Source organism: Myiozetetes cayanensis, unplaced genomic scaffold (genome assembly GCF_022539395.1).
Source record: "Myiozetetes cayanensis isolate MyiCay16 unplaced genomic scaffold, myiCay2020 scf9, whole genome shotgun sequence".
NCBI classification, from domain to species: domain Eukaryota; kingdom Metazoa; phylum Chordata; class Aves; order Passeriformes; family Tyrannidae; genus Myiozetetes; species Myiozetetes cayanensis.
This window is the reverse complement of record NW_026088185.1, coordinates 13587192-13600697: the sequence shown is the minus strand read 5'-3', so window position 1 is coordinate 13600697 and position 13506 is coordinate 13587192. Positions and strand designations below refer to the sequence as shown.

General features: G+C 43.1%; 1 protein-coding gene across 3 annotated transcripts; it reads left to right on the top strand.

Moving 5' to 3' along the window:
* Positions 1-543: 543 nt before the first annotated feature.
* On the top strand, positions 544-12130 carry CUNH2orf80 (chromosome unknown C2orf80 homolog). 3 transcript variants are annotated; one of them, XM_050340347.1, is made up of 11 exons: positions 544-727; positions 3584-3789; positions 4368-4444; positions 5272-5353; positions 5839-5921; positions 6069-6156; positions 6613-6690; positions 8620-8707; positions 9259-9377; positions 10038-10161; positions 10628-12130. In XM_050340347.1, the coding sequence occupies exons 3-10, from the start codon at positions 4404-4406 to the stop codon at positions 10122-10124; spliced, it is 666 nt and encodes a 221-aa protein (XP_050196304.1). In that variant the 5' UTR covers positions 544-727; positions 3584-3789; positions 4368-4403; the 3' UTR covers positions 10125-10161; positions 10628-12130. The 3 variants fall into 3 exon arrangements, with proteins under 3 accessions (XP_050196304.1, XP_050196302.1, XP_050196305.1); XM_050340345.1 differs by having other exon boundaries at positions 546-727; positions 10707-12130; XM_050340348.1 differs by lacking the exon at positions 4368-4444 and having other exon boundaries at positions 549-727; positions 10707-12130.
* The last annotated feature ends 1376 nt before the right edge of the window (positions 12131-13506 follow it).

The following is a 13506-nucleotide window of genomic DNA, read 5'->3' as shown; positions in this document are numbered from 1 at the left end:
TCACTGATGATTTTCGTTTTGATTTTGGATACAAGCGAGGCATTCAACTTCGCAGTCCTCAAGGCACCCTTTTTCTTCTCCCGCATCCTCTCTCTTACGTCGCTCAGGCTGAAGAAGGACGTGTCGGTGGCCTCCCGAGATGCCATCGCTGTAGATAGAGCGACATCGAGCAGGGTTAGCACCCACATTCCCCGCCAGCAAGTCCTTGGCGGCCAAGACTCGCACTGCAGCGGCCTCGCGGCCCCAGCACAGCCCCGGCACGGCCCCGCTGCCCCACGCACGGATCGCCGGCTCACCTGCGGACGGGGCGGCTGCCTCGGGCCACGGACGGGGCAAGAGGGAAGGGCGCCAGCAAGAGAAAGTCCTACCCGCCAAGCGACTTTTGAATGCGAGCGGGCCGGCGATCAGCCCGCCCCTCGCTCCGCCCCGCGGGATGGCGGCGGGAGCGGCCTCCTCTCCGCGCTCCGCCCGGGCCGGGCCGGCCGGGGCAGCTCCGCCCGCCCTCAGGGCGAAGGCGGGCCTGGCCGTGCGCGTTCCCGGCCGCCGCGGCCCCGCTGCTCGCCGGGCTGCAAGCGCCGAACTGTAAGCGCCGAACTGCGAGGCGCTGCTGCCGCCACCTCTCCCGGCCCCACGGAGCCACTCCGCTCTTGGAATGCCTCAGAAAGGCCCGAGGGTCGTTCTGAAGGGCGAATCTCACCCAAAAATTGGGGTTGGTTCGTGCACAGAGGTTAGTATTTGGCTTGCAGATTTCACCTGAAAGTCATGTTTTACTGTCTATTAAAATATTATTTTTTTTCTTATGTAATTTTCACTTCAGCCCAAGTTAATGCACTTACACCCTTGAATTTGCCCTCAAGAAGTTGACATTATATGGGCTGGTGTGATGACGTTAAATATTTTCAGGAAATTACACATAAGGAAAAAGCAGCCAAATAATTTGAAAAACAACAATTGAGAGTGGAGGTGCAATTTATAGTGGAGGTGCCAAGGGAATAAGGCTGCTAAAAACATTTCTACCTGTTGTCCCCAGACAGGTTCCTTTACCCGGTGTGCTGTTGGCTGATCCCCACACAGAGTCGAGATATTTGATTTATTTACAGTTCTGCACAGAAAGGGATGCTGGAGGTCGTATCCACAAAGCCAGCACGACGACTATCAAAACTTTTCACTATTTATACATTTTAGTAAGCAAAGGCATTCATGTTCATTGGCTACAAGTTACATACTTCTCTTATAATTAGTATTTGATCTTCTATTAATTAAATTATTCCCTCACTTCTTATGCTAATTAGTCCATATGCTCTTCTCTTGAATTGATGGGTTTCATGAGTCAGTGATCAGAATGTGCCCCTGACGGAATTATCTTTTACCTAGTTGGGACTGATTTCAGCACAGTTGCTGAGTTGGCTTTGTTAGGTTCTTCCTTATCCTGGGAGTTCTGCCAAATGTCCTTGTGGCTTGTAAATTCTGCATTCTTTGTGTCCACTATCAGTAGTACATCCTTCTCTCCAAACTGTTTTAATGTCCCACTGGAGCTGAGATCACTGAAGCATGTCAAGGCCTAAACCTTAGCAAGGCAATTCTACCAACAAGTAATTTATCTTTCTAACAGCTGGACATCACACCTGCTGCCATAGGCATGTGAATGGTAGCCCTTTGCAAAAGTCCTGAATCCTACTCCTCTTTTATGTCATATTTGTTAATACATTAGCTGATAAGCATTAAATAATGCCAAGTATTGAAAAAAATTATTCACTCAATTAAGTAAGAGATTGACAAAGCACCCTCGATACCTGCCCTAAAATCAGACCTGCAATGGGTTACAATTCTGCCTGTAGCTTTATCTCTTGCTCTGGGGAAACAGACTGGTGTTAAATACGCTATGGTGTGGGAAAAAGACGTAAGTATCCTGTAAGACATATCCTATGCTCCCTGTGTGACAAATTCTACAGTTGAGGGGTCTAAACCTGCGTGATTAAATTTACTAAGTTACTTTACTAAGTTTATTAAGCACACTGATCAGCAAATTAAACTAACAGTTGGTATTTTAAAACCAGATAGTCTCTATTTAAATAGTGGAAATCTTTGCCAGGAGATATTGCAGATTTCAATTACTCAGAATTTCAATTTCACTTACTCAAAAAGTGATTGGACAAGTTTGTGAAAGTTAAAAACAAGCAAGGGCTATTAACAACTAATGCAACACTTTTTGCTGAAGAAGGTCCTGAACTGGAGAACAGAGAAAGAACACTGAGAAAGTTTGATGCCTGCCAGCACAGTTCCTCCATCTCTTCCCCAGGCATCCACTAGTGGCTGCTATTTTATCTTTACCTGGGAAGAGGACAAACACAGCGGCCTCCCCCGCCTTGCAATGATATAGAAGCATTTCTTGCTTTTGGGGAAATGGCAGGAGTCAGTTCACCTGAGGGCTAAGGACCAGACTCATTTCAGGAAAGTCCCTTTCTTCATCAGGGTATCACCCTTGCCACATAAAAGGAGAGGGGTTGGGTTAGTAGGACTTGGGGTCAGCCCTGGCATGACTATGTTTACTTTGTGAAGGTGGTTTTTCCCTCTCATCCGGCCATACCAGCAGATAAACCCTGTGTAAGTGTAACTGGTGGAAAGTTATACCTGGCAATCAGTAGATCTGTGTTTCTCAGAGCAAACAAGCAGCAGCTCTACTGGAGACACGATTGCCATGATGCCTGCCAGGCAAATGCCCTCAGAAATCAAATCTAGCTTGGAATGAAAGGTGAGAAGTGCTAAGCTTGGTGCTCCTTCTGCCACAGAATAAATGAGAATGGCAAATGAAATAACAAATAGAAAGCACCTTCCTGGAAAACATCTATGTCTCATGATAATACATTTTCTTTTATGTTTTCTTAGGCCATCACAAAGATCATCACATTATGATCATTCTCTTAAAATCATTCCTATTTTTTACGAGGAAGTCAGTTAATAACAGAATAATTACATTTCCAAGGAGAGCGATGGCTCATTCCATTCAGATCTACAGCCTGCAAACTTTCCTAATCTAAAAAATCCAATAGCTTCTCACTGACTTTGCTAGTCATCATGATACATTGGCTACCATCAGCAATTCCATGTAAGATGTGCCCTGCCTGCATTGGAAGGACAACAGTGGGGTTCAGAACATCATATTGGGATTTCTTGACTGTTAGAATTTCTCTCAATACTGTAAGCAAAAACATAACATAAATGAAAGAACAAGTAGCAGCATCCTTGCTTTATGCCATAAACACTGGAAATGGAACTGTAGATGGGCTCTTGGGAGGTATCAAGTCTAATCTTTCACCATTCCATTTGGTGAAATGCTGAAACAGTAGAAGCTGGTAGCATCTTTTACAAGCAATTAGATCTGTCAGAAAACCCAGTGAATAGTCTCTGCCTCCCTTGTTGGTGAGTCTTTTATGTTTCCAACTAGCCACTCAGCAGTGAAACTCAATGCCTAGAAGTGTATTAGGATCATCTAGCTTGAAACTGATAACCCAAGCTGAAGGTGCAGGTTTAACCTCTTCTTTGTGGTAGTTTTTGTTTATTGTTTGTGGATTTTTTCTTTTAGTTTCTCTCAGCTCAGCGGCATTGTTTCTAAGCAACACAAGAAAGCAGCAGTCCTGCATGAAGCCATAGCCTAATTTCCCTGGCACACAAAGGAAGACAGAGGCAAGAAAGGAACAGCAACACCAAGAGGGAAATCCTGCTCATAAATACCTGAAGTCAGAGAGGCTCCAAACCCAGATCCTGAGGCCTATTGCAAAGTTGATACAGGTAGTACATGATTTCTTGTGTACATGTATGAGAGGCAGAATAGGAGAACAATATTCAGTAACAGAGAGCTTTGTGTATTATGGAGCAAAGCAGTGGAGCACGCGCTTTGATGTTACAATAAATTGGTGGCCCAGGTGCTGGCTTCTCTCTTTGCTATTACTTCATCTTGCAACCTGTGCTCTTCCCAGTCTGTTCCCCCTTTCTATCACATAGATCTGGTTAGTAGACACACAGTGGAGAGAGCAAGCCTTGTGCTAAGAAACCTGTAAGCAGTAGCAGGTCAACAGCTTGCATTATATGAGATATACATCACTATGTTGGGGATGCAAGCAACCTGCAAGCTGATGCTCAAGATTGATGCTTATCCTAAATGGGCTCATTCTGCCCATTTCCCATTACCAAATTCCTTACCATCACCCTCAGTATTGTTCATGTTTTCTTCTTTCTTGACTAAATTTTTATCAGTTTCTATTTTAATCCTACCTTGGAAATTATTTTGGCTAGATTTTTGTAGGGGGTCTCCAAGTGTCACATTCTCTTTATCTGTTTTTGAGCAGAGACACTTGGTTCTCTCCTAGATCCCACTGAGCTTATGTTACAGTAAGAACTAGAATATGGAAAGAAAACGCCTGAAGAAAAAGATTGAAAAACTCCTGTAAGTAGTAACTGCCCACAACTGCTTTCACTGCACTTGAGATTGGCTTGTTTTCATTGCAAAGGGTGGTATGACTAGGTGGATGACAACTCTCAAACCCTAGTCTTCTCTTGCTGATAAGTATGAACAGACTTCTTTTGACAATTTCTTGCATGCAGTCTGCAGTGTGAGCCCTGACTGCACATGTGACAGTAGAGTCATCACAGCCCAGAACTTGCTCAGTGGAGCAAGCAGAGAGGTGCAGAATTCCCCCCTTGCAATGCATCTGGGGCAGCTGCTGTCTGTAAGGGGTCTCCTAGTTCATGCCTCAGTGTCTCATGCTCTTCAATGCAGGACTGCCCAGCAGACAACTCCTAGGGGATGTAAGCACTGTCCCCTCTATTCCACACAAGTCCTGTGCCCATCTTCTCTAGGAATGTTTGCATGGATCTGTAGTACTTCATCCGAGGAAAGATTAAAGAATCGGGCCTCTCCTGGATGAGAAGAACAAGCACCAGTGAAGCATCTCTTTCATTCTCTGTACAGTGAAATTCTTCTTTGAGTCCCCAGACTTTAAATAATAATTTCATCTTTCTTTTTCCTATATTTTGGAGCCTTTGGAGAAGACAGCAGTGTGGTTTGAAGGAAGCTAAGATTAGCAGAGATGCAAAATACTAACAGCTTTCCTGCTTGGGTACTATCTGTGAGAAATCCTGCAGCAGATTCCTAGCCCTGAATCATAGTGAATTTAGCCTTGGTCTTGCACCATCTTTAAAGTCATCATTACATTTCCTATGCACTGGTTTGCTTAGAACCAGCTGTAATTTAGTGTTATTTCCTTGTTTAAGGGGAGATTATGTTGGCATCAGACTACGAGAAAAAGAATTTGATCCAAGAGGACAAAGGCCACCCACCTTTCTAGATGACATGGTAATCACCAGACTTCCTACTTCCTATCCTCTTTAACTGCAGGGCTCCTGAGCATTCTGAAGGATGGCTATTTGGTACAGCTAAGTAACCTATCCCTGCAATGATAAATAGCAGTCCATTACTGAAATGAGTACCTAAATTGGCTGTGAATAGCATCCAGGTATAATGTATCCAAGATAATTCAAGGTTTTGTTGATTTTTTTAGTAAGAAAAAGCTCATTCACAGAAGGCATTTGACAAGTCAACTAATCAAAGATTATTCTTCACAAGCCAAGGCTGTTGGGGCATAACAAAACAGAAAGTCTTCCTGGATGTATTTTAAACCTCTCAAACCTTATCAAGCGTCTTACAAAAGTGAGGTACTCAGTTAGTTGAGGCAATACTGGGCACAGCTCAGTTTCCCTGAATTACCCTGGTCTTTCTGTCTTCCCTCACTCAAACAATTACAGTCAAACAAAACACATAAGATTCTTCTGTCTTTCCAGGTCCATTACAACTTAGCCCTCAGTGTTGCTTTGCAGTGGCTTAGTGACTTGGATGCTCCGATTGCACTGAGAGGAGAGAAAATGTGAGTATTGCGAAGCTAAGGTCCTGCTGCTGCAGTGGGCTACACCAGTGTGAAAATGAGGTAAAAGCAGCATTGAATCAACCCCAGGACTACTTTTTGCATTTATAACACCAGGATAATAATCTTCTTGTTCAAAACACCGTACAGGAACTTTGCAGCTCACAACCAATACACATATCCCAACCGAACTGAGAGAGAGGCTATGATATTATCTTCATACGCTGGAATATTAATGGTAAGAGGACAAGAAAGATGGCAGTATCTTTTATTCTATGGCATACAGAACAGAACAGAATAGAATAGAATAGAATACTCCCTGTATCCCAGATGTCTTTGTTCAGCACAGTATACAGACAGTGCAAATGTTACAAATCCATCTCATTTTTATCAAGTAGCCATTAAGTTTTGCTCAGTCTTAGAAAACAAAATAGGCAGTTTCAGTAGGTGTGTATATGTGTATATGTTACTTAACTTGTTTCACCCAAGTGCAAAATGGCAAGCAAGTTTCAGGACCAGATTTCAATAGATTTGTACCAGCAGTATGAAACAATAGCAGGAGTTCATGTGAAAGCTGTTTCAGAGATCAAAGGAAGGGGATATGAGCAGGATTTCCTTCATTCACTTGAAAGAATACTACTGCTGAGAGCTGAATCTCTCTTTTATCTGTTTTTTTACCTTTTACTGTTCACAGAACAGCATTCCTATAGAAGAGATCTTTGAGATTTACAGCACGAGGCCCTCAGCAACACACTGGCAGAGGTCTGCAAATGTGAGTGATTTGGGGATTTTTCAGCATCTGTAAAGGAAGTGATCCTATAATATTTGTGCCTTTCAAAAAAAAGCACTGCATTTTAAACTGAAGTCATTTGCCCCTTTTGCCCCATTAGTAACAGCAAACAAGCTCTAGCCCTCTCTTAGGACAGAACAAAAAGCTGAACTATTCACCACCTCCTCCTCTATCTTACAATGTGCCAGGGAGAGGCAAGAAAAGGGCAGCCCAGTTACTCACATCCACACTAAGGTGTAAGACAGCTCCTGCACCTTTGTCATAATGCTTTACAGAGGAGCATTCCCACCAGTGTGCTCTAATTACCACTCGTGTGGAGTAGGGAAAGAGGCTATGAAGGTCTGAGGAGATACAGCCTGGCATGTGTTCAGAGCAACTTTCTCTAGCTATATATCTTTAGTCATATAATTGCCCTTTAAAAAACAGGAAATGTATTATAATCTTTAATTCATGACTCAGGTCACAGGAAAGTATTCCCTATGACCAAGCTCCATAATGAAAAAGCATTTGTACTGGAATATATAGATTCTATTTTCAGTAACACAGACTTCATTGGTGTTTCCCAAGCAACCATTAAAAGTTGATGTGGAATTGTAGTCAGACTATAAGAAATGATTCATATGTAATTCACAGTGTTTCTAGTACCCTTTATTTTTTTCCCTCAGTCATGCTTAGCTGTAATATTAATGACAGACTGCCACCCGGTGTCCAGAAAGGGCAGAGCTACACCAGCTCACAGTTGTGTGCATCAGAACAGCCTTGGCTGTAACCTCTCTTAGTTGAATTCTTCCATGTCAAGCACTAGAAATGTCACTAGATGCCATGTAAGGGCATTTCACAATATGTTATTTAGAAGGAGGGATCTTCCTCTCTGCTCCTGGGACAAGTGGGTGGATCAGCTGTCTCTCCTTTTGCTGTGAATATTACACTGTGTATTTTTACTCTCTTGCTTCATATGGACAGGAATACTTTTCTCTAGTAACTTCCAACCCAGGATATTTTTAGAATTCTCTATTTTGAGTGCTCACCATACACTGCAGAGGAGTGATTTTTCTTGAAAGGTTTCCAGCTACTCATGCTGTTTCCCATGGTGGAGTGTTTGAGTTTTTGTGGGGGTTTTGGTGGTTTTTTTCCTTTGGGAGGAGGACAGGTTATTAGTAGTATTTTTATCTTTGATTTAGATTCTGATGTTATGTAATCAGAGACAAAGAAAGAACAGAAATAGTATTTCTGTTCATCTGATATTACTGTGCACTTGCTTAGATCCTGTCCCTTGTGGACTCAGAGACACTTCCTTAATGGTCACAAGGTAGCAAAGTTACAAAATTTTCTAAAGAGGAAGGTAAGCTCAGGATGTCCAGTTTCTGTTTCAGCCAACAATACTGCTTCATTTTATTCATGGGCTTAAGATCATTCCCACCCTACAAGAAAGGAATGGAAATGCTTTGCTGAGCTGGGAAACTAAGGATACTTTATTTTGCAAAGCCCTGATTCATTTAAGATATTAAATCCCCTGTTTTAAATTAACAGTAACTCTTGAAGCTCAGCTTATGCTTCCTTAACAGTCCTAGACTCAAAGGGATGGAATCAAGCCCATCTGAAAATTCAGTTTCTGTGTATTTTTCCCACTGAAGTAAAATGGTGGAGATTCCCGTTATTCTTCATCACTTTTGAAGCTTTGGCTTGAATCTCCTTGAAAATCAAGCACTAGCTTTACCAAGATATATAGGTACTTAAGGAGCCTAAGTCACATTCTAGTGACAGTTAGGATGGAAATTATAAATGGTGCTCATTTATCCATCAGGACTGCTGAAGCAGTTATCTTAGCTTCTGCTGACCAGAAGAGTATGCCCATTGTCTTGGCACATAGTTTCTGCAGATATACTAATCTATGAATTGTTGTCCTTTCAGGACCACTGGATTCAACCTTTCAGGTTCTCCCTGCACCCATTTGCCATGCTGACTGCCCCTGAAGCTGCAGAGTATGCCTGGAAGCAAAGTGAGCACATTTCACCCCATCTCCTACAGGGCCAGGGCAGGGGAACACAGAGCAGCACCAGGCCCAGCAGAGCTACCAAGTTACAGCCTGCTGAGCTCCAACAGCTGCACATGGAAAGGATGGTTAAAACCTTGGTCTGTGTGTCTTTTCTTGCCTAGAAATGGCATCTTGCTCAGGCTCCTGAAGTTCATGACAATTGCAAAAGGTGCATTTTGCTCAAGTTGAGGTAAAAAATAAGATTACACGTTTCTAGTAGAATCAGCCTTCATGTCTGTCCATCACTTGTTTGTTCTTAAGCTTGGACTAATACTAGAACTTTTGCAAAGGTCAGTTAGGCTACTGGCCAGTGAGAGCCACCTACAACTTGCCTGTTTCTTCTCCAAGTGCAGCAAAAATGAGAATAATTTCAGGAGCATTAGAGAATTTCAAGCTGGAACCCCTTACCTCCAACCATGGGCCAACTGCAAGTGAGCCTATGCAATAGGTCTGTAAACCAGCCTGAGGGCACACTGTAAGCCCAAGATGATATGAGGCTCTTTCTCTCTCCCAAGGCATCAAGTACCAGACAGGAACAGCACATGAAAAGCAAGTACCTTGTTCAGCAAGGAGAGATAAAAAGGACCACAAGCAACTGGACCCACTGACCAGAGGAAAGCAACACATTGACAAAGTAAGTCTGAAGAGTTCACACAAGCCATTAAAACAGTGTTTGCAACACTATCACTGGATGTCACAGAGTGGCACTTCAGGCCACTTGGAGCCCACACAGCCTTTCCGGTCTGCCCTTCTCAGTTCTCCTTAGCATAGCAGCATTAGTATATAAGTGTCAATTCTAAACTGGACTTCAAGCTATTAACAGGAGGTGTCAGTCGTGAGCAGGAAAGTCAGTTGCAGTCATATTCAACATACACATGGAAAGCACTCTCCTGGCTAATATCCCTGAAAAACATACTCACTATCACTTTTAGGTTTAAAAAAACCAAACCTATTGTTACAAAAATTAACAAAAACTTAACTCCATAAAGAATCCAGTAATGTCAGATTAGCCTAGCATGTTCATGAATTAGGTTCTGCCTTTCTCTTTGACCTTGATTTGCTAAAGCCTATTGTTTGCTGCAGCTCCACTGAGCAGCAGAGCTAAGAAAACATTCCAGCAGCAGGGCTGGATTTGATGAACCAGAGTAAGGGTGCTCCCCCACAGCCCTGAGTTCAACATGCATCACATGTCACACAGCAGGAGGGAAGCTGATCTGCCATGCAGTCCCCACCTCTCCCGATGGATTCAGCCCTGCCTGCTGTGCTTGCGCTTATTAACATTTGCATCCTGCAGGGAGCTACAGAAGCAAAACAAGGAATCTCTCCAAGGAATCCTGGAACAGATTCAAAAGTGGGGAATGCAAAGGAAGCAAAGACGTAACAAAAGCCTAGACTTCATGTACCTCACTTAGTTGTAGGTGAGCTAACTGATGTCTTCTACCTTAGCTTTGGGAATTTGCATTTTGTTTTGTTTGCAACTTTTGTTTTGGTTGATTTTGGGGTGGTTTTTTTGTTTGTTTTTAAATCTTAGCAGTCATTCCTTCCTTCCTTCCCAACCATCATATCTTACATCCAAGACATCCACTTCCCTTAGCCAGTTCTCTCCTGCTGCCCTGCCAGTGTGTTGGGAGCTTACATTTTCCCAGTGCATCCCTACTGATTCTCAATGTACCATGTTACTTTTACAGAAGCAAAGAGAGGATGCAGCACTTCAGGGGCAGGGAGTACACAGTTCCCCTTTTCCACAGTGCTTTGCAACTCCCACACATGATCCAGTGTTGGGCAGGAATGAGCTTCCCTACACGTTACATGTGGGTTGTGCCTCTCAGGATGATCACACTTTCTTCAGCTCTCCCCTCTAACCACCCTGCTTTCTTATTTCAGCAAAGGGCTCAGCTAAAGAAAGCCTCTCCCTGCAGTGCCAGTGTAGCACTGAAGTCTGTCTTCCAATCTCCATTTGTAGGTCTCTGATAGTTTGCCTCTGTTATGTCCAGGCTGTGTTGCCGAAGAGCACTCCCCATTTCCTAGATGGGCTGTCAACTTTAATCCTTGTACTGACTCTACCTTGGAATATGAGTTGGATGTGGTTCTGCTTCCACGTTCCCTCTTCCTCTGTCAGGAAGCTTGAGCACACAATATGGGGTGTTTGTATTAGACTCTTTCTACCTAATTCCATAGAAATTTCAGGGCTCAATGGGGTTGAAGTATTCACTGCTGAGAGGTGTGTTTAACACTAACTGCAGGGTAGAGAGACTTCATTAGAGGTCCTTACATATAAAAATGATAAACATGAAGATTTCCGGCTACTTGTAGCCAGGGGATAGACAGTTATCCAAAGTATGGTCACATATTGTACAGCTGCATTAACCCATCTCTCTTGGAGATGGTCCTGTACTCTAACACAAAGTATCTACTAAAGGAAAATAAAAAATAAACATTTGTGAAGCAAAAATATTTTTCTCCTATTCTCCTTTCTGCTGGTTCTCAGTCACTGAGCCTATTTATGGAGATGCCAAAAGAGAGCACTACGCAGGAAAGCCTGGGAATGGTTAAACTTAATCAGGGATTAAAGGGTCTTTTAGAAGTCCTCATGGACTCAAAGCTTGCTTTCAGCTTACCAGGTTCACAGTGTTTGGTTTTTTTAATACATCACAAATTTCCTATTAAAATCAGTCTAAAATAAAATGTAGTTCCTGTAAACACCTATCCTTGCAGTTCTGGTTTGTCCCTGGGGAAAGCCCTGACTACAGCTTGATACATTTAGAAATTACAGATTAACGAGCGAGTCTTTGTGCTGATATAGATGGGGCTTCTCAGCCATACCACGCATCCCCTCACTTTCCTTTCAAGCCATGTGAGCCCAAATTCTAGGCCTTTAGAAGTCAGGTGAGAGGGCTGGGGGGATCTGAGGTAAACAGCATCACCTTCTATTACGCAGGAACTCTTTAAGAATCTCTGCAGCATCAGCAGTTTTGGCCTGGTTAGTTCACTCTGCAGGAAGGGAGACTGCTGGAACACACTATCCAATCCTATTTAGTAACTAGTTTCTACCTCTCCTCTATTGTCTGTGTTCACTGCTGGGATAGGTCTACCCTGTCATATTCAGCACTTGCTTTTTCCTGAAGTTCAGAGCATCCATCAACTTCTGAGCAGAGGCTTCCGTTCTTGCAAACAAACTTGCAAACAAATTCAGTAGAAGAGTAGGTCAGTAATAGGACCCTGAGCAAACTTCCTCCCAATTCAAACAGCACCAGTCTGACCCCTGGAAAGCCAACACAGAGAGAAATTGTCCTTTGAAATGAGGTCACTACAAGAGGGGAGGAGGGGATATTGCTGCTGAGCACGAGAGAACAATGGTAAGGGGGTAGTTCAGATTAAACAGCTAGACAGAGAGATTAACATCTCATGACTGTTTTTTGTTCACTGACCTGTAATAAAATAAACAGTAAGACTTTAACAAATAGGTGATTAGCCTCATTATTCCAGTGCTGTCTTTGCTATAGACTACTGCCATGGCCTTCATTTTTCTTTGAGTAATACTTCCTGGTTTTATGGGTGAGACTGGTGGAGTTAAGAGGAATAAGCAACAGAAATCTTACTATGCTAATAAGCAGAAAAACAGTGTTTCATTTTCAGAGTGCAAGTCCATGCCTCTTTGCTACTCCCTCTTCTGTTGGCTGGCTGGTGTCTGATTGTCTGCACACAAAACTCAAGCCCAGAAGATCAGATGGTTTGCTGCTCACATGTTCAGACAGCCAGAATTAGAGAGCTGAAAGGTGCTTGTAGGTGTGGGCACTGTGGGATTGATAAATGATAGCCTTCTGCCACCTTGACTGAAAACTCCTCCTTTCCTGAGCTATATTGTCTCCTGAACAAACAAGGCCTTGCTGCAACCAGACCAATTAGTCAGGACAACTTCAAACTCTTTTCTCAGCTATGCAGAAAGCAGTGGACATAGTTCAGAGCTCAGATGCAATACAGAGTCATGAATTTGTTCTACAGGACCAGAAGAGACTTCTGATCATATGTGCAGTTAGTACCAGTTGTCACATGCGTACATTTTAGTGCCTATCATTGCACTGCAATACAATCCACAGCGAGAAAGGTAAGAGGCCATTCTTGGACTGCTCTTTTGAAATACCTGAAATCACAGTACTGAGGCAAGTAGAGAGCTGAACAGGGCAGGGCATTATCCACTTTTCCTATGGCAATTTAAGAGCTGCCTATTGTACCCCAGAGGCCGACTTCCACAGCAGAACTCATGATGGCAGCTTGGTGCTGCAATCCAGAAACCAGTTTATGACACTGAAATCAGATGGTTTCACTCTTAACATTCTTGACTGTGAACAGCACAGCAGCTGAGGCACCGGCATACTGTCTGCTGGACCAGAGATGGTAACTTCTTAAACTGCTCAACACAAATTAGTAAGTCAGAGTCTTTAGACCATAGCCAGAGTTAGTAGAGCACTGACAATGCAAGCAAGCCTGAATTTCCCCCTCATTTCTGCTACAGTAATCCTGACTTCAGACGCATCACTACTTATTCTCTAGCTAGTCCTGAAAATTCTCACTCATTATGATGAAGAGCTTTTTCCTAGCCAAATATCATGTGGAGACATCCATTGTGGAATGGCAAAATATCTCTTTTTTCCAAAAGATTAGTTTAGCTGTAGGACAAAAATATAACCAATCTCTTCTTAAAAGCATTAGCTTGTCAGGTTGGAAAGTCAAGTGCACAGGACTTTCTCTTCAAGAGGCAGCCA